At 41.5% G+C, this 19,738-nt stretch overlaps 1 protein-coding gene across 4 annotated transcripts in view; it reads right to left on the bottom strand.

Annotated features, from left to right (window-relative positions):
• NF1 (neurofibromin 1) overlaps positions 1-18,912 on the bottom strand; it is a 268,504-nt gene extending 249,592 nt beyond the window's left edge. For 3 of the 4 annotated variants that reach the window (XM_075561360.1, XM_075561359.1, XM_075561358.1), the window contains exon 1: positions 18,475-18,912. In XM_075561360.1, the coding sequence (XP_075417475.1) occupies positions 18,475-18,534 (60 nt within the window). In that variant the 5' untranslated portion in view covers positions 18,535-18,912. The remainder of the gene's footprint in view (positions 1-18,474) is intronic. The other variant, XM_075561361.1, reaches the window with a different exon arrangement.
• Positions 18,913-19,738: the final 826 nt, after the last annotated feature.

Genomic DNA, 19,738 nt, shown 5'->3' with positions numbered 1-19,738 from the left:
AAGCCCCCTCATATATGCATAAGCAGTATGTTCATGTACTTGTATATACATGTATGTGCATGGTACAGTGTAGTCAGATAATAAAGTGCATGGAGGCAGAGCTATAGATACTTCTTAGGCAAACCAAACACCTTGAGAGATTGGTTTACAGAATCTGAAAGCCTAAGACCATAGACTCTTTTGAGAAAACTAGGTCAATTAATATAACATAGTCGATAAAGTTATGTTCTACATCCTAGTTTGTTTGGTTTTTCCCAACAGTGCAATTGGCATATAATTCACATATCATACAACAGTTCACTCACATCGACATCCTAATTTTATGAGTGCCATATGGGGTCTTGAAGGCTTCCAAGCAACCACCCAAGGACACTATGTGTCTCCCTCCAAAGAGAAAGGGTGACAGAGACTAACATGATAGCTACCACTGCCTCATCGACACGGAAACCAGGACTAGCTGGAGGTAGGCTGCCACTACCAACCATTCTGATCAGGAACACAATAGGTGAGCCCTGAGGAACGGAGAGAAAACAAAGATCAAGACTCAACTTCTTAAAAAGTCCAGACTTACTGGACCAGTTCAGACTACAGGTACCGCCCCCCGCCCCCGCACTATCACGCCGGTGTACTTTTAAACTCTGAGATTTCTCTCAGGTGAATAACTGCTTGCTCATAAAAACAAACGCTATCACCTGTGACTATGGTGTTTGCTTGAAAAATCACCTGTGTGACATCAAGTGGTCAACATTTACTCTAAAACAGCAGTTCTCAACCCCCTTTGGGGGTCGAACGACCCTTTCACAGGGGTCGCCTAATTCATAACAGCAGCAAAATTACAGTTATGAAGTAACAACAAAAATAACGTTATGGTTGGGGGTCACCACCACATGAGGAACTATATTAAAAGGTCGCGGCATTAGGAAGATTGAGAACCACTGTTCTAAGGCAAAGATGAGAAGGTAAGAGAAACGAAGAAAGCAGATAAATTGACCAGAACAGAAAGAAGAATGTTAACACATTGTAAAAAGTGTAATCAAAGTCACTGCACAAGTTGTGTACAAATTGTTCAAAGGGAATCTAATTTGTTTTGTAAATTTTCACAAAAAACACATTAGAAAAATGAACACCGAGAGCCAAAAGCATTCCCAGATAAATGAAGCATAGTCTACCTACCTGCTTTATGTTGTGTCCAACATTAATTAAACCCAAGATAAAAACTGAGAAACATGTTACAAGGAAATATTGTGAATGAACTTTGAGAACTCGGAAACAAAAGAAAGGTGCAAGACTGCAAATGAAAAAAAATGCAGGGGTAAGTAAAGGAAAATGGTGGTTTTGAACTATGGACTTTATTTTATGACAACATCTCAATAATTCTTAAGGCTGGTTATTAAGATGATTCATTAGCCCTTACACAGGGAAGCAGTATTTGTGAATAATAACGAAACTACCGATGGTAAAGTACTTTTGAGTTAGAGTTTACAAAGTGGCTTCACACCTACTGCTTCCTATCTCGAGTCCTGTGGGAAAGGGGAGGTAGCATTCTGTCCCTCCAAACATCCCTTACAATTTATTAAGGAATCTAAGGCTTATACAGTTCGACTCGCCCAAGTAAACTTACTGTTCAGTAAAAAAACCGGGACTCAAAGTCTTCTTATTCCTGAGTACATGGCTTTACTATCACACAGCTCTTAAAATTAGTATGAGCTAAGAATTAGCCACACTAAAATTATAAATCTGATGTTTTTTTCAAATAATGGACAGAAGCTGACAGAAAATGAGTAGGGGTAAGAAGAAATATATGTCAATGAGAAGGTCAGCAGTGGATACTACAGGATTAATTCGTAACAATCTCTCTACCTTTCTATCACTTGGAACTTTTTCATAGTAAAAATTTCCCCAAAAAATACAGCGATATGCCATCAAACATTCTTTGATAGGTTTACTGTACTGGTAATCAAATAAATACCAAAAATTGTATACCTGATTCTTCAAGTCTTACTTAACATCACCACATACAAAATGAAAGAGAAAATGTGCTAGACCAAAATTTGGCCATCAATGCATCAAGTGGAAAATGAAGATGGTGAGGTCTTATGAAAATGAATAGATATTTTTCTGAAGAAGAAAAGATTTAGGGAATATTTTAATAGTCTTCAAATATTTTAAAGCATATGAATACATTTATTCTGTAGTGATAGAAGATATAATTAAGATTAATGAATAAGGGGATGGTACATGTTTTAAAATTTGAAAAGGTGTGTTTGGCCGTTACATAATTTCATGTCAACTTGATAAATAGGTCAAGGGATGGAGTCTAGCTTGACAATCAGGTCACAGCCTGATGATGCTTCCTTGTAGGAGCGGACTTCTCATGAGGATTTTGGGAACTTCCTCTCTTTCTCCCTCGATGTGGATGAGTGTGTGCTTCACCTTTCTGTTGAAGAAACACTCAGGAGCTACAGGAGCCATGTAGTGATGCCACCGCCACTGGATCCACAAGACTTTTCATCCAATGGTCTGTGTAATCTTCCTGCATTTGCCATCATTTATTTGAGTGACTACATGAGACTGAAGAGGAATTTATGGACTAGAAATGGGACACATGGGCTAATATTGAACTTATGGACTGGACTAGGATGTTTTAATATACAATTACGCTTCCATATAAAACTCTTTCCTATAAATATACGAACGTCCCTGGATTTCTCTCCTCAACCCAGTCTAACACGATGTGTAACAACATTGTATCCTTCCATCTTAATAATTCAATCTGAGTATAAGCTGGACTGAACAAAGGGAAACCCAGCATCAAGATTAGAAGAAGATGGGAAACACTCAACAAAATAGGAATAGAAGGTAACTTCCTCAACATAATAAAGGATAAACACACAAAACCAACAACCAGTATCTCCCTCAATGAGGAAAAACTGAAGGCAATCCCTTTGCAAATGGGAACCAGAAAAGGATGTCCTTAAATATCATACTAATTCAATATTGTACTGAAAGTATTATCCAGCACTGTTAGACAACAAAAAGAACTCAAAGACATTCAAACCAACAAAGAAATAAAGCTATTTGCAGATAAGAGTCTACGTGTTTCTACCCCCAAAGGCTCAGCAAGAAAACTGTTGGAATCAATTGAAAGATCTAGCAACATGGTGGGTGGGATACAGTTCAAAACCCAAAAATCAATATGATTCCTGTATACTAACAAAGAAAACTGGTGGTTACATAATATGGTGTCAATTTGGGAATCGAGAGGATTAAGAGTGAAGGGGTGGGCTCTAGTCTGTCAATGGGGTCATAGCTAATGAGGCCTCTGTGTGGGCATGGCCTTCTCCTGAAAATTCTGGGAACTCCTGTATTTTCCTCTTTGGAGGTGGGAGACACACTACCTCTCAGCTCACTCCCTGAGAGATGCTCTATTGACAAGACACATGGCACTACACTGATAGATCCCACACCCTGGGAACTGGAGGAGACACTGTGGAGAGACCCCTGCCAGCACTGAGATGCTTACAACACCACTGGATCCACAAGACTTTGCACCCACTGGCCGGTGATCTTCCTGCATTTGGCATTATTGCACGTGTTTTGTGAGTCTGAAGAGGGCTTTATAGATTGGTATCAGACATATAGGACATATGGACTTGATTTGGACGGGGCTGGGATGCTTTCTCAATATTCAGATGCTCTTGTATATAAAGCTCTTTTCCATACACGTGTGAGTGTCTACAAATTGGTTTCTCTAGTCTACCCAGACTAACACAGAACTCTGAAAAAGAAATCAAGAATACAATACCACTTACAATACTCAATCAAAAGATAAAATAATTAGGAATAAATCTAACCAATGAAACAAAACATTTGTATTAAGAAAACTATAAAACACTACTATGAGAAACCCAAAGAGACCTACATAACTGATAGGACATACCCTGTTCATGGACAGGCAGACTTGACAGTGTGAAAATGTAACTATTACCCAACTCACTCACTGTTATAGTGTCAATTCTAACTCATAACCACTCTATTGGACAGAGTAGAAACATCCATCCCTGTGAGGCTACGAAACTAACATTTTACAGAAGTAGAAAGAATCTTTCTCCCAAGAAGCTTCTGGTGGTCTCGAATTGCTGACCTAGTGGTTAGCAGGCCAATGTATAATCCACTATGCCACCAGGGCTCCCAAGACCATCTAAATTGACCTGAAAATACAATATAATCTGAGTCCAGACAGATCTGAGCATCAGTCTTTAAAAGAAATGGAAAAATTAAGCATCAACTTTCTATGGAAAGAAAAAAGCACCCAGGATAAACAAAGCACTAATGAAGAACAAAAAAACAGGAGGCCTATCTTTTCTCCTGAGTTCAAAACCTGCTACGTAGTCATGGTAGTCAAAACAGCCCGGGCCTGGTACAACTAGCGATGCACAGAGCAGTGGAGCAAGACAGAGAATATATGCCATTATTCCCTATACAGAACAGAAATAAATCTGTCCACCTACAGACAACTAATTTTGTAAAGATATCAAAAGACATTAAATAGGGAAAAGATGGTCTCAACAAACGGTGCTGGCAAAATTACATTTCAATTCGCAGAAGAATGAAACAGGATCCAGACCTTACTCCATATACAAAATTGAACTCAACATGAATTAAAGACCTAAATGTAAACCCTAGAACTTTAAAAATCACCAATGAAAAAATGCACAAACTTAGGGGTCCTAATATATGGCATAAGCACAATATCAAATATAATGAAAACCATATGCACATAGCAGAAGACAGAATAGATAACTGGGACGCACTAAAAAAGAAACGGACGTGCATCAAAGACTTCACCAAATGAGGGAAAAGAGAATCCACGATTGGGAAGAATCTTGGCAATGATAGAAGGACTAATCTCTAAAATCTATACAAAACTTCAACAACTCAACAAGAAAAAGACAAATAAATAATTCACCAAAGACATTCAGGAACCCAACCAACGAGAGAGGCAAATCAAAACAATGAGGCACTACCTCATCCCAAAATTGATAGTAACATTCAAAAATGCAGAAAACTTCAAATGTTGGAGGGTGTTGTGAAACACTGGACCACTCAAGCACTTCCTCAAACAAATGAGAACAGAAATATCATTTATGACCCAGTAATAGCACTCTGGTATCCATGGGGTCACCCCCTCAAAATGGATTTTTCCCCAAAGTTACGTATTTAATTTTTTTTATAAAACAACCAAATCACCTTCAAAGTACTCTCCATTACACTTGATACATTTGTCAAATCTGCAATTCCATTCTTTGGAAACATTTTTTAAACTCATCTGTTTGGATGACTGACAGCACCGCTCTCATTTTTTTTTTTCTGTCTTCACCTCTTCTACCTCATCTACTCGCTGTCCTTTCATGACCCTCGTCATTTGTAGAACAAAAAGAAGTCTCACAGTGAGTGAGATACAGTCAGGTAGGTGCATGGGACAAGAGAGGTATGCTAGTTTTTTGCCAAAAACTGGCACATTGAGATGGCTGCATAAGCAGGTGCATTGTCGTGGTGGCAAAAAACAGTCCCCAGTCTGCCACAAATCAGGCCTTTTTTGTCAAACACTGTTAAGCAAATTTTCCATAACTACTAAATAGAATGCTTGAATTACCAGTCTGACCTGGGGCAACAAACTCCAAATGCACTACAAGTCAGCATTTTCGTCCATTCAGGAAGTCCAGAACAAGGTTTGTCATTAGCCACATTTCACCAAAAATCTCCCTTACACTTGAGTGCTTCCCATAGTGCTGTCCCTGTAAGCTATGTGCAACATCACAACAGCTTCTGCGGCACCAGCACCTCCACCACCACCACCACCACCACCAACCCCATCCCCATCCCCAAGCAGGAAATAAAATTTCACAGCCGCATGTTGTTCTCTAAAAATCAGCCCTCACAAAAAACAAGGTTCAAGTGAAACCACTTTTACAAAAAAATTCACTGCGACCAGAGAGACCTTCCCAGGCTACGCCACTGGGTGCACTAACTCAAAGTGAGTTGCTTAATGCTTGACTAGCAGGAAGCATGCGTGATAGGAAAAACTGCTCTGCCCAGTTTTTAGGGGGTACCCCTTCATATATACCCTACAGAAATAAAAAAAATGTAGCATGAACAGATACATGTGCACCCAAGTTCATCAGAGCAAGTTCACAATAGCAGTGGAAGAACAGATAAATAAATTTTGGTATATACACACAGTGAAATATGACACATCATTAAATAATGATGAATCTGTGAAATACCTCATGACATGAATAGATTTTGAAGGCAGTATGCTGAGTGAAGTTAATCAAACCCCAAAGGACAAATATTTTATGAGACCACTGTTGCTCTTATATCAAGAAAAGAGCTTTATATCAAAAGACACAAACTTGTTGGTCACCAAGGGTAGGAGGGGGAGGGAGGAAAAGTGGGTGAAGGGTAAGATAATAGACCTTTCTAATAATTAAGAAGGAAATGTGGAAAAGGGGAGGGAGGTTGGGTAAACTATGTTCATTTGCTAAATGATGATCTGATATGTAAACCTCTACCTAAATCACAAAAAGTTTGAAGGGGGACATTTTTTAAAGATTACAGGAAGACTTATGAACTATCTGCAATATGCAGATGATGTGACTTTGTTTACTGAAAATGAAAACAATTTGAAGCACTCACTGATGAAGGTCAAAGATTACATACAGTTTTTGGAATGACGCATGCCTGAATGTGAAGGAAAATTAAAATTTTCACAAATGGACTGATACCCATCACCATGATAAATGGAAAAAATAACTGAAGTTGTCAAAGATTTCATTCTATTTGAATCAGGAATCAACACCCATGGAAGTAGCAGTCAAGAAAGAATTACATGGGCAAATCTGCTGGGGAAAAAACAACAAAAAACACGACTTAGTTTTAAAAAGCAAAGCTGTCACTTTGATGACTAAGGTGTGCTTGACCCAAACCAAAGTCTTTCCAATCACCTCAAATGCATGTGAAAGCAAGAGACGGAAAAAGAAAACAGGAGAACATTTGATGCGTCTAAATCCTGGTGTTGCTGACTACGAAAAGAACATGTCAGCCTTAACAAACAGAACCAGAATGCACCACAGAAGCAACGATGGTGAGACTTGCAGTGCACGCTCTGAATTCTGGACACGTCGTCAGGAAAGGTCCGGGTTGGAAAAGGACATCATGTTTGGTAGAGGGCGAGCAAAAACAAGGAAACCCTTAGTGAGATGGACTGACATGACAGCCACAACAGTGGCTCCAGACCTACCAACAATCATGAAGATGGGACAGGACTGGGCAGCGTTTCTTGCTGTCACACGTACAGCTACCATAGTTGAAGCTAACTTAGCGGGACCTAACAACAATGACAATTCCATTCTAACTCCACAACCTTACAATAATAATACAAATTCCAAACCCACTGCCATCAAGTTGATGCTGACTCATCGTGACCCTATAGAACAGGGTAGATCTGCCCCTGTGGGTTCCATCTCCTTGCAGGAAAAGAAACACTCATTTTCCTCCCAAACAATAATATAGTAGCTAACATTTACTGAGTCCTTTCCCCGTGCCAGAAATTTTGTCACATGATTTACCATATTAATACTCAAGTATAAGCTGACCTAAATATCAGCCAAGGCATCTAATTTTACCACAAAAACTACATTAAAAATGTGCTGGGGAAAAAAATGTACTGAAAAAAGCTTGTACACTAGTATATATGGTGTGTGTGAATATATATGCATGTCTATTTCTATTATATTTATATGTATGTATTTTTCTATTATATTATCTATTTACATATATGCATTTCCTTATTTAAATCTCACTATGCGGCAGGTATTGTTACTGACCCTATTTTACAAGTAAAGAAGCGGAAGCTTGAGGAGTTGCATTTAGCAAGGCGCTGCTAATAATAAGCAACAGCAGAGAGCAGGGATTCGAACCCAGAAAGTGTGATTTTAGAATCAACACCCTTGTATCATTGTCACCAACATTTTAATAGTGGTTCTGAGTTGTGGCATCACGAATGATCTCGTATTGGTATTTTGTGATCTTCCATTTTTCTACAATGAACATGAATTACCACTGCAATTAAAATAAAAACAAAAACTGCCGAAGTAGAAGTTGAACAATCATCTCTCAGGGCTACTGCAGAAGTAGGAGTTAAATAATCTCAGGTTCCTTCTAACTAAGGATCTGTGGCTAATCCATTAATGATCTTATTTTGGTTTTAAGTCAGAAGATTGCCTAAAAATATGAAACAAAAATTAATCCATCTTAAGAATTATAAAAGTTTTCAACTGTCAAGATCATAGTTCTCCTCTTGTACAGATAATGAAACCGGCTCAGAATATAAGACACTTACAGAATATAAGACACTTACTCAAAATATATGACACTTCACCGAGGTAGTCATGTCACAATCCAGAGCCCAGTCATCTCCACTGTCAACATTTGGCCGAAACCAAGCCTACCATCTCTCCCACTCCCTACTGCAACTTCATTTACCAGAGGCCAAAGTTGAAACATAGCAGGAAATACAAATGCTTCTCTTTTCTCCCTCAGTCAATTATCCAAAAGGAGTAAGACCTATCTGGAACATAAAGGCACACACACTTCCCTGGTTCTGAATGGGGACAGAAAAGATACCTGAAAAGACAAGATGAAGGATTTGAAAGTTGTCACCTGGATGGCAAAAAGCCAAAAAGAGCTAATAATAAAAAGCAGGAGACATGCAGGAACCCAATCAGACAAGGCACGACAATAGAATCAAAGTTTAAAAACTCACTTAAAATGTAATCAGAGTCTAGGTGGAATCTGCATTGTTAAAGTATGAAATCGGCTTTACAAAATTGGGCTATGCAATGTCAAGACTGTCATTGATAAATTGGTCCCGAGCCATAGTAACCCTATGCACAACAGAACAAATTACTGCCTGGCCAAGTAACCTCTTTATAATTTTGTTACTTTTAAGTTCATTCAATTGTTGCAGCCAAGATAAAAGAATACAATAAATACATAATGTGATATCTATAAATGTATACTCCTTTTGATATTTTTACAAATGTTATCCTCTTACATCCAGAATGTGACTCCTTTCTCGGCTAAAAAATCTACAGTGAGCAAAATGAAATGCTATAAAAAATAAATAAAAGGAGAACAATACTACAACTTCTAGCAGTCAACGAAGCTAGAAGGTGATAGGATGAAATCAAGAATGTTTAAAACGTATATGCCTATTCCTAACATAGCGCCAACCAAGTGAAGATTCCTAGGTGAGTCTCTGAGCGAAGAAGCAGTAGTAATACGTCTATTGTATTACATATTTGTGCTATCAAAAATGTAGCAGACCCTCATAATGCTCAATTTAGTTAAAGTTATGACTCCAAGGATCACGATATACTCAAGTTTAAGTCCATTTAATTACATCATGTGGTTGTGAACAAGTTGCCCTGTTTATCTCTGATTTTTTTCCTCGGGCATAGAAAATATACTAGTAAACACAAAACTATAAATATAAAGCAAGAGAGGCAGAAAAAATAGCCTAGGAGGAAAAAAATACTCTAGGAGGGTAATCATTGTATAGGCAGTCAGTAGGTTACTGTCATCTGACTTACATACAACCTGTAGCTACTGAACCAAGCCACTGAAGGCTAATGTTAAAAATTCAAGATACATACAATGGTCCACAATAACAAATGGGCATACTTTTGCAACATACATCAAAACATCATTTTATTACTGTATTATGTTAAAGAAGTTGTACCTGAAAAAAAAACCTTAGAGTGTATCTGGAATTGTCATTCATACACACACGCACACCCGCAAAAAGATGTATTATATACAAAGGAGTTTAAAAGGTTTTGGGGGAAATTCCATTATCTTTTAATTCCATTTCCACAATCTTTTGAAAATCCCCACATCCTATATATACTGTGACAAACATTAGGCATTAGATGTGAAACAGACCTAACTGTTTCAACTTATGGATAAATTCAACTTAAAGGCACAACTAATCCATCAATCAGGGACCACTTGGAGTACATTTCTGTGGCTATCTACAGCTTCTTTTTTGGAGGGAGAAGAGCCTGGGTAGCATGGTGGTTACACATGGGTCTGCTAACCACAAGGTCAGCAGTTCAGAGCCACCAGAAAGGTGAGGCTTTCTACTCCTATTGAAAGATTTACAGTCTGGGACACCCTGTCCTGTAGTTGCTATGAGTTCGAAGTGACTTGATGGCAGTGAGTTGTTTTGTGGTTGTTGGTTTGTTTCTTTTATCCCTGGTGGGGGGAAGGAAGAACCTATCTGCTCCCTCAGAAACTCTACAACAGGGTCCCTATGAGTTAGAATCAGCTACATGGCAGGGGATTTTCATGTAAAAGGATCAAACCCTAAAACATTAAAATAAATTAGCCTATGAGTTGTTTTTTTCAAGAGGCCATCAAATCAACCCCAACTCACAAAGACCTCATGTGACAGAGTAGAAATGAGTTCCACTGGGTTTGCTCCTTAGGGTTAAGTGGTTTCCAACCACCAACCTTTTGATTAGCAGCGAAGTACGGTTAACTGCTGAGTCATCAGGACTGATGATGTGAGGAGGGCAGTTTGATCCCCATTGTACATACAAAAGCCTAGAAAACAGACCTTCAGGGTCACATGACCTGTCCAAGGCCACAATGGAAAATGCAGTCAAAAACACTTTCTTTTACAACACGGTATGCTACACTTACATATTTGAAGTGGTAAAAGTTGCCTTCTCATGTCCAAATTACTATCCGAACTACACAAGAAAAACTGTTAACAAGCTAAAAATGCCACTTGAGATCACTGTTAGTCGTAATTACCTAAAAGGTCATTATTTGGGTATAAAATTACGGTTCAAAAAAATGAAGTCTTCCTAAAGGAAGTTTCTACAAATCCTGTCATTTACGGAATTCCCTTCATGCCTCGTGCACTAGATATGCCACCCTAGTGGCATGAGTCGTGGGGGCGGGGGAGTTCTTCGGGAAAAGTTAAGAAAGTTCTCTGAAATTCGATAGGATAAGAAAAGCTATAAAATGAGACTAGAGGCAAGTCACAACTTGCGGCTCTAAGGGGCAACCCTAGGCTAACCTGAAGGAGGACAAGAACGAGGTTTAAAGAAAACAGGCAATCTGGAGGTTGTTTCTCAAGTTATTGGTACTGCAAAGTAATCAGAACCATTTATAGTAAAAATATGTGAAGTTTTAGAAGCAATTCTCCACTATTGTGGGTGAAATTCCATGAGTTTGAAACTTTGTCTCAACCAGGTTTTTGAAGAACAAGGTTAGGGCCATTTTCAGAGAGCCAAAGAATATGAAGAGGCTTCAGAAAGTTCAAGGGGGGGGAGAATTCACCATTTTCCCACAAACTTCCTGAAGCCTTCCCACATATTATTGGCATACAGCATTTGAATTGGTTAAACAGGGGCCTACTGCACATTTTAAGATCTTTGACAAGAGCACATCAATACCAACTAGTCGACAATCCTAAATGTTTCTTCAGCCCTCACTGAAAACTCTACCACAGTTGTAGTATAAGGGAATTTACAAGCTGCTGGAACCTCAACTGCCATTGAAACTACCACAGAATACAACTCTTCTATTCTTCAATGTCAAAAACAGTCTCATCTTCTCCTCACCCATAAGAAAAGGCGTATGCTAAAATATACCAGGATGAAAGTCAATGCCCTTATAAATACAATCCTTGCAACGAAAAAAATAAAATTTAAAATGCCCATATTATACATCAGTATTGATTCAAAGCCTTTTAACAGTTTAAGCTGACCACAAACCTTCCCTTCTGCTTCTTCTGTAAAGCATTCTATTTAAACTTCCTTTAAAAAAAAAAAAGGCCATCTTATACCTTCAGTCGCCTGTCTTTACACATGCACACAGACTTACACAAAACTCTCGAAGGAAAACAGACCAGGGACTAAGAAACACATGTGCAAACCACATGTTTTTAATTAATGTGTTGCTCGCCCTTAAAAGTGTGTTATTGTAATGCAATAATATAGAGTTTATATAGAAACCCAGAACACCAAGTTTGAAGCCTAAAACAAAATTCCTCATTGCAGTCTGAGTAATCCAAAGAACAAAGCTGGCAAACTAAGGCATGCTGACTATTGCTTTATATCATTCAACTTTTGTTTAAGGACAAAATTCTCTGAATTAAACACACCAAAACAAAGCACATTTCAGAAAATAATCTCACTTTCTAGAGATCAAAAGTTATGTAAGAAAAATACAAAGAACTGGGACATTTAAAATCAAATGCAATAATACTGCTGGCTCAACTTAAAGCAAAAAAGAAGAAACTTAAAGCCTCCCATTATGTGCATGCCACAGTGAGAAAACTGATCAATTGTGGACACCCACGCGAAGTTACAGGGCGACGCTCTCAGTACCTACAACAGCTGTCAGAGAAGGCTCATGGACGGTGTAGGCCAAAGTACCAATTCAGAGATGGCGCATTCTCCTTTATGTAGTAAAAGCACCATGGCAGTTTGATATAAGCATAATGTACAAATCTTACATCTGAATACTTTTCAACTTGTTTTTAACCTTTTTATTTTTTTAATCACTTTATTGGGGGTTCATACAGCTCTTTTCACAACACATCCATCCACCCATGTGTCAAGCACATTTGTACATTTGTTGCCATCATCATTTTCAAAACATTTTCTTTCTATCTGAGTCCTTGGTATCAGCTCCTCATTTTTCCCTTCCCTCCTCTCTACTGAACCCCCGATAATTTATAATTTTTTTTTCATGTCTTACACTGACTGATGTCTCCCTGTACCCACTGTTCTGTTGTCCAACCCCCAGGGAGGGGTTTATAGATAGATCATTGTGATGTTTCCCCTCCCCCCCTCTACCTTCTCCTTCCCCTCCTGGTATGGCTACTCTCATTATTGGTCCTGAGGGGTTTATCTGTCCTGGATTGCCTGGGTTTCCAGTTCTTATCTGTACCCATAAACATGCTCTGGTCTAGCCGGATTTGTATGGTAGAATTGGGACCATGATAGTTGGGGAAGGAAGCAATAAAGAACTAAAGGAAAGTTGTATGTTTCATCAGTGCTATACTGCACCCAGACTGGTTTGTCTCTTCCTTGTGACCCTTCTGTAAGATGGTGCCCAATTGTCTACAGATGGGCTTTGGGTCTCCACTCTGCACTCCTCCTCATTCACATTGATATGATTTTTTGTTCTGAGTCTTTGATGCCTGATATTTTTCATCTTTTCAAAGGACTTCACACCCAAGATGCTAGACCAGATGATTGCCAAAATTAAGTGACATATCCAAGATCACAAAAACAGTTAATCAGGTATGAAATCTGATTTTAAAAGCATGTGTACTCTATGGAAGGACATATAAAGATATACAAATTCCTCCTTTATTGCTCACTTTTCATTCATGCCTAGTTAAAATACTGCTTCACTTAGAAAGCTAGACTATTATAAACACTACATTAAAATTCAGTCCTTTGACCAGAAAACAAAGTCACAAATTGCCACTCCCTTAACCCAGTCTACTCTCCAAAGCCTTCCACCAAGGACATGTCATGTGTATATAGCTGTGCTGAGAACTGAGGTGATCAGAAGAGAATTTTAGCAGAGGCTTTTGCTTTTCAGAAACTTTACACAATTTGAAGATATGAGATAAAAGAAACAATGCAAGGCTGTGATCAACCAACTGTCCTGAGGGAAGGGACTGTGTGGTTTTGTGGAACCCCAGGTGATCAGGACACCAAAAAGTGAGACCGCTGTGAGTGTACTCTCAAAAGACTTCATGGAAAACATGAAGCTTGAGCTGGACCTTGAACGATGACTAGGAATTAGAACAGCACAAAGGAGGAATATGAAAGCATTCTGGCAGGGGCTGGAATAAACAGAATATGCATGCTATGTTCAGAAGAAACTGAACCCACCTGCCAAGGGACAGAGGTACGTGCTGAGGCAGAATGAGCAATCTTCTGGAAAACTGAGTGGGGTCAACTCCCAAAAGACTGTGGTAGCACAAAGAGATACTGTTAAAAGAATTAAAAGCATCTAATATTTAAACCAGAAAGGGAACCTTAAAGATTCTCTAGTCAATTACTTTGCAGCAGATGAGGAAATCTAGGATTCATAGATATCCAATGGCTTGCATGAAGACCAAGGCAAACAGTAGGGAAAAAAGCCCATAAAGTTACTTGTAAAACATTGATAACATCTACATTGTTCGCTGTACAAGGAGCAATGGGAACATCAATGTATAAAGATCTCTAAATGCATACGCCAGAAGTGTTGGGTCTGGGCACTGGCGGAAACGAGCTTCGAGGAGTAGTGAGCCGCCACAATGGCATTACGACTAAGCAAGACCACTAGGTTTTGCTAGAAGGAATCACTTTCAAGAAAGCAGCAATCCAGAAGGTAAGCAGAGGCAGAAGCTGACGCTAGTTTTCAAAGTTTAAGAATAGGATAAATAGTACAAGGAGCAGGTATCTGGCATCGGAGAGAAATTAATTAGTCAATAGAGAGAAAACATGTTCAAATTACTAAAGGAAATTTTAGTAGGCTTGAAAGTGGAAAGGAAGAAATTCACATAAAGACTAAAGATTCTGAGGGGGGGTGGGGAGAGGGAGTGAAGCTATTTGAAGACCAGCTGGAGGAAATAAGAAATAAAAACATATGAATACCAAAATAAAAACAAGCATTATTTCTCACTCATCATAAAATTCTCTCTCTATAAAAAAATGTTCTTTTCAAGTTATTATAAGGCTTTATAAAAATGATTGATTAGGCTTTAAGAATATGGTTAGGGCTTTTCTCTTTTTTTAAAATACAAAACAACTTCAAAGTTTCACAAATCTACTTGGTTTGTAACTTCAAAGAGACTTGCTGAGCCTTTTACAAGTTTCACACTACATATTCCAAGGGTACTCAAATTAGCATTCAATTGACAAGAACAACCAATAGTTGGCATATGCTACTACTACTACAAGACAAAAAGTAGTTGATTCTATTACATAATCTTAAAAATGTTATGTTTTGATTTTTTCATATCCTGCTTGTACTTGTTCAGACAGAAAGTTTAAGAGCACTAAATCTAAACACATACACAACAAAATAATTTTGGGGTGCCATTTTTCCGACTTCTTAAACATACACAAACTTTAAATAACCACATTTTCCTTTATGCCCTTTCAGAAAGAGAGCCTTATAGGACTCGTGGGGCACAGAACTGGTGGCTCATATGAACACTTACGGTATGCCCAGAGACAGTCTTTCAAACAGAACAAGAAAAGTTCTCCAGTTTGCTAAGAACCCAGTTAATGAACCACAATTTAAAGCAGCACACTTGGAAGTTTGTCCATTTCAATTTCAAAACTTACCACCTATCCAACACCATAGAAGTAGCCAAAGGAAAAACAGACCATGTGACTGATGCATTCAGCTTTCTGAGTGTTTTCACAACTGCCATCTCTCCAATGCAGGACCTAATTACTTGTAACATCAGTTCACAATCGTCCACTTCCGTGTAGGTGTGATCTTTTACCCACCTGAAGCATGGGGCTTTGAGCTCCAAATGTCAAGAAGGAACACTGGCACTGACTGCTTTCAACTGCTTCTACTTGCACCAAGCTGCTGAGCAATAAGCATCAGGGCACAGTCTGCCTGCAGTCAGCAGTGACTAGTAATGCATTTCTGCTTTCCGTAATGGCAAATACTAGAATCGCAACCAAAACATCAATTCACACATCAACAGAATTATTATCCTCAGGTATGCACATGCTCTCTGGGACATGAAGTGTTGCACCAACATGAGCATCTTAAAACTGATGAAAAACTGACTCCCCGTAGGCCTAGTAAAACAAAGTTCTGACAGTATTATCAAATTTTAAACTTCCAGAAACACTTGAGACATGTGAGTCTTACGCAATCTCTCTCACTACATGTAAGTCTTTTTCTCCCAATAAAAAAGTACTGCATAACCTTTCGGATTCCTTGTCCCTCAGATCTAAATATTGGTCTGAGTGGCTGAAAAAGAAGGAAAAGTAAAACTGAAGTGGACTTGGAGTCTTTAAAAACTTACAAGTTCATTCAAAACATAGGGGGGAAAAGTACTGTATAATCTCCTAACTTAGTGGATTATTAAACTAAATCCTTGTGGATAATTCTCACATTTATCTGATTTCCAGCCCTCAATGCTCTTCAGAGTCATGATCTTGCTATTCTACTATGTGACCTTGGGAAGTAACTTCCGGTAACCTCTCTGTACCTGTTTTCTCTGTACCTCAGATTTCTAAAATCGAGATGCACTCTAATTTTGAATCATGCACCTACCATTTAATTGCATACAATGTACTTTATGTTAAACTCTGAAAATGCTTACACTTGTGAGCTTGAACCTTCTAAGAGAAAAATCTGAGTAATAATTTGCTCCATGCATCTATCCCTGAATTACAACTTAAGGAATATAGACGAATGCTTCCGTTTAAAGAACTTTATCTCCTTAGTGTGTAACAGATGGTGGTGGCTTTGATTCCACAATATACGTGACAAAACAAACAACAAAGCCTTCGGTCTCTGAACACAGCAACAGAAAAAAGAAAATGTTGAGCACTCTAGAGCAAATAATCAAAATCTTAAAATCTAAAGAACTGTCTTTTCTTATATGGTGGGTAAGTCTGAAGATCAACAGGTAAAGGGAGCTAGAGGGATGGAAATCGCTTTTAAATAACTGGCTGCAATTGTGATGTGAATCCCTTATAAATTCTTACATCCAGACCATGATACTCACAAGGTTCAGCTTCGAGATTTTTCTGGGTGCCCCCTACATACTTTTTTAATCTTCTCTATCAAGTTTAAAATCAGATGCCCTCTCAGTGTTGTAATCTATTATAAGCAGTAACATTTTATTTCAACAGAGAGATTGGTAGTAGAATTGATGACATATGCCTTTGGGCCTGGAAGTATTTCTCTTCTGTCTTTGTTAAGTTTCTTCTCCATTCCTCCACCTTGTCCCAAGTATCTTTCTCAGGTAGGTCAAAAAGCACAGGAAATGTGAGGGCCAAGTACCAGCAGGGCCCCCACCCCCACCCCTGCTCACCTCCTCATAATCAGTTTTGAGATTAGATCCAGTAAACAAACTAGATGGACTCAGACTTAAACAATTAATTCATCTCAGGAAGCCCAAGCTAGAACTGCAAGTAGCTGCAACACGCATCCCTTTCATTCATCCCCAACCTGACCTACAGTATCACAAACTTAAATCCATTCCCAATTATCAAAAGGCTGGGTGTGCATTCATTCTGCTCCAGACCCAGGATGGGGGGGGGGGGGTGGTGTGTGTGTGTGTGTGTGTGTGTGTGTGTGTGTGTGTGTCTGGTATTAAAGTCACCTCCTCAAGCTATACAACTGGTTTGTTGCTGTTTTTTTCTTTTTTTCTCCACCCTAAATATTCTCAATGAAAGTTCTTGGTCAACCAAAGAGAGGAGAGTTAGAAAACAAAACACTCGCTCCAGGACCACAACCCCAGCTGTCTGTGCGCTCACTTCTCGGTAGCTCCGAGGCCGGTTCCCACTTTCCTTTCACCCAGCCTTCGCCCCCCCCCAAAAGATTCTCACTCAAGAAAGCAATATGCACATTCTCGGGCCGCCGGCGAAGGAACGTGGACGCCGAAAGTATCAAGGGAAGAAAGGCACCAATGGCTTCGGAAGTCAGGCGAGAGCCAACGGCGGCCAATGCCAGTGGGGAAAGGAGGGTCTTGTCGCCTCGGGCTGGGGGGGGGGGACGCCGTGTGGGACATCAAAAAGATGGGGGGGTGCGCGCGCGCACGCTTGGGTCAGGCGGCGGCGACGGAGCAGAAAGTCCGTAAGAAACCTGCGCTTTCCCAGCTTTCCACTACTCTTCCCCCTCCAAGAGAGGAAACTGCCCGGGCTGGGGGAGGGGCGGGATGTTAGCGTCCTCCCACCGGGGGTACACAAGCCAGGCCTCGGGGTGCCTTCACTCACTCATCCTACTTAGGGGGTGCACGGAAGGGCGAGGAGACCCCCTGGTCACTACGCACCTCGGTGAAAACAAAGTAAGGGGGCCTGATTAAAACCAGATGGAGAGCCCCTGAAAGCACCCCCAGGTCACCCATCCCTAATAGAAAGCGGAAGGGCTGTGGATAAAGGAGATGGAGGGTCGGAGGGGTGGACGGGGGGGGGAACCCACCCCCCGACTTAGGGACGGGGAGCCCGAGCTACCGGCCGTCCCCTCCCTGCCCGCACCTCCCCCCGGGGCCACCCCCACTCGTCCCCCCCCCCTGGCCTGCCTCCGGAGCCTGAGGCAGCCGCGGGGGAGGCGGCGGCTCCTCCCTCCCCTCACCCACTCCGTCCCCACCCCCACGACGCTCCCACCGCCCGCCCGCCGCGGGCCCGTTACCTGCTCGTCGAAGCGGCTGACCACGGCCTGGACCCATTCCACCGGCCTGTGCGCGGCCATGTCCTCCCCGCGGCCGGGGGGCGGCGGAGGGACGCGGCGGCCGGCGCCCAGGGCCGGGCAGAGGGCGGGGAGCGAGGGCTGAGGTGAAGGGAGAGGCGAGGAGAGGGTCTGAGGCGTGCAGGCTCCGAGCGTTCCCACGGGGGTGGGGACGGGGGCTCTGCGCCGCCGAGCCGGGAGGGGGAGAGGGGAAGGGGGCGTTGGCAAGGCGGCTGGGGGGAGGGGGCGGGGAGAGGGGGACCCGGGGAGGGGAGGGGGCCTCTGGGTCGCTCTCCCCACTAGCGCCGTCTCCCCACAGCCATCACAGTCCGAGACGCCGCCATGACACCCCACCGGAAGTGGGATCCTTTCCACGGCCCGGGGAGAGGGAGCGCGAGCGAGCTAGAGATTGAGAGCGCGGCTGGGAAAGGGGAGGGGGAAGCGAGAGCGGAGGGGGCCTGCGCGCATGCGCCCGCGCCGGCCGGTTTCATTAATGAAAAAGCGAGTCCTCCTGGAGGTGACGTCACCTCACTCTTCGCGGCCCGGAGGCGCGCGTCCCTTACCGCCGCCCGAGACTCGCCCGGTTTCGGGCGCGGGGCCCAGCCTGGCGGAGTCCGAGCTGGTCCCGGGTCATCCGCTCCCGCCCCCACGGCCGCTTCAGGCGCCCCTTCCCCCGCCGAGCTCCCGGTTTGGATCGCTCCCCGGGTTGGAAGTTAGGGCGCCCTGAGGCTAGCGTTTCTCCCAACGCACTGATCGCTTGCCGCTGCTCCGCGGGGCTCGTCGGCGTCCTCAGCCTGAGCGCTCACCAAAAAATGATCAGGCGCACAGCCTCAGGTTTCCATCTTCCTGCAACTACGATGGACGGTGTGAAGCCGGGGAAAGTAAGGCCCAGAGAGATTGCGTCCTGGCGTTTTTTGCTTGTTTAATAGAGCGTAAATCCTGATGCTAGACCCCACTGGCAGTCAAAGTACTTCGATTTAACAATCCTAGAGGCCAGTCCAAGACTTCCCCTGCTAAACTGCTAAGCACCCAAATAGCACCGTGGCTAAGAGAAAAATTCAAGCTTTAGCATTCTCAAAAAGCCTTGAGGGCTTCGCATACATGATTAATTCAACGGATTCATCTCATTTAAATCTTCCAACAAACCATCATTATCGTCGTCTGATGAGTTCACGGAACTTAAGGGATCTGCCAAGGTCAGAGCTGCTCCATGGAGGAGTCGGATGCA

Source organism: Tenrec ecaudatus, chromosome 10, assembly GCF_050624435.1.
Source record: "Tenrec ecaudatus isolate mTenEca1 chromosome 10, mTenEca1.hap1, whole genome shotgun sequence".
Lineage (NCBI taxonomy): Eukaryota > Metazoa > Chordata > Mammalia > Afrosoricida > Tenrecidae > Tenrec > Tenrec ecaudatus.
The sequence above is the reverse complement of the archived record's forward strand: the minus strand, read 5'-3'. Positions and strand labels throughout refer to the sequence as shown.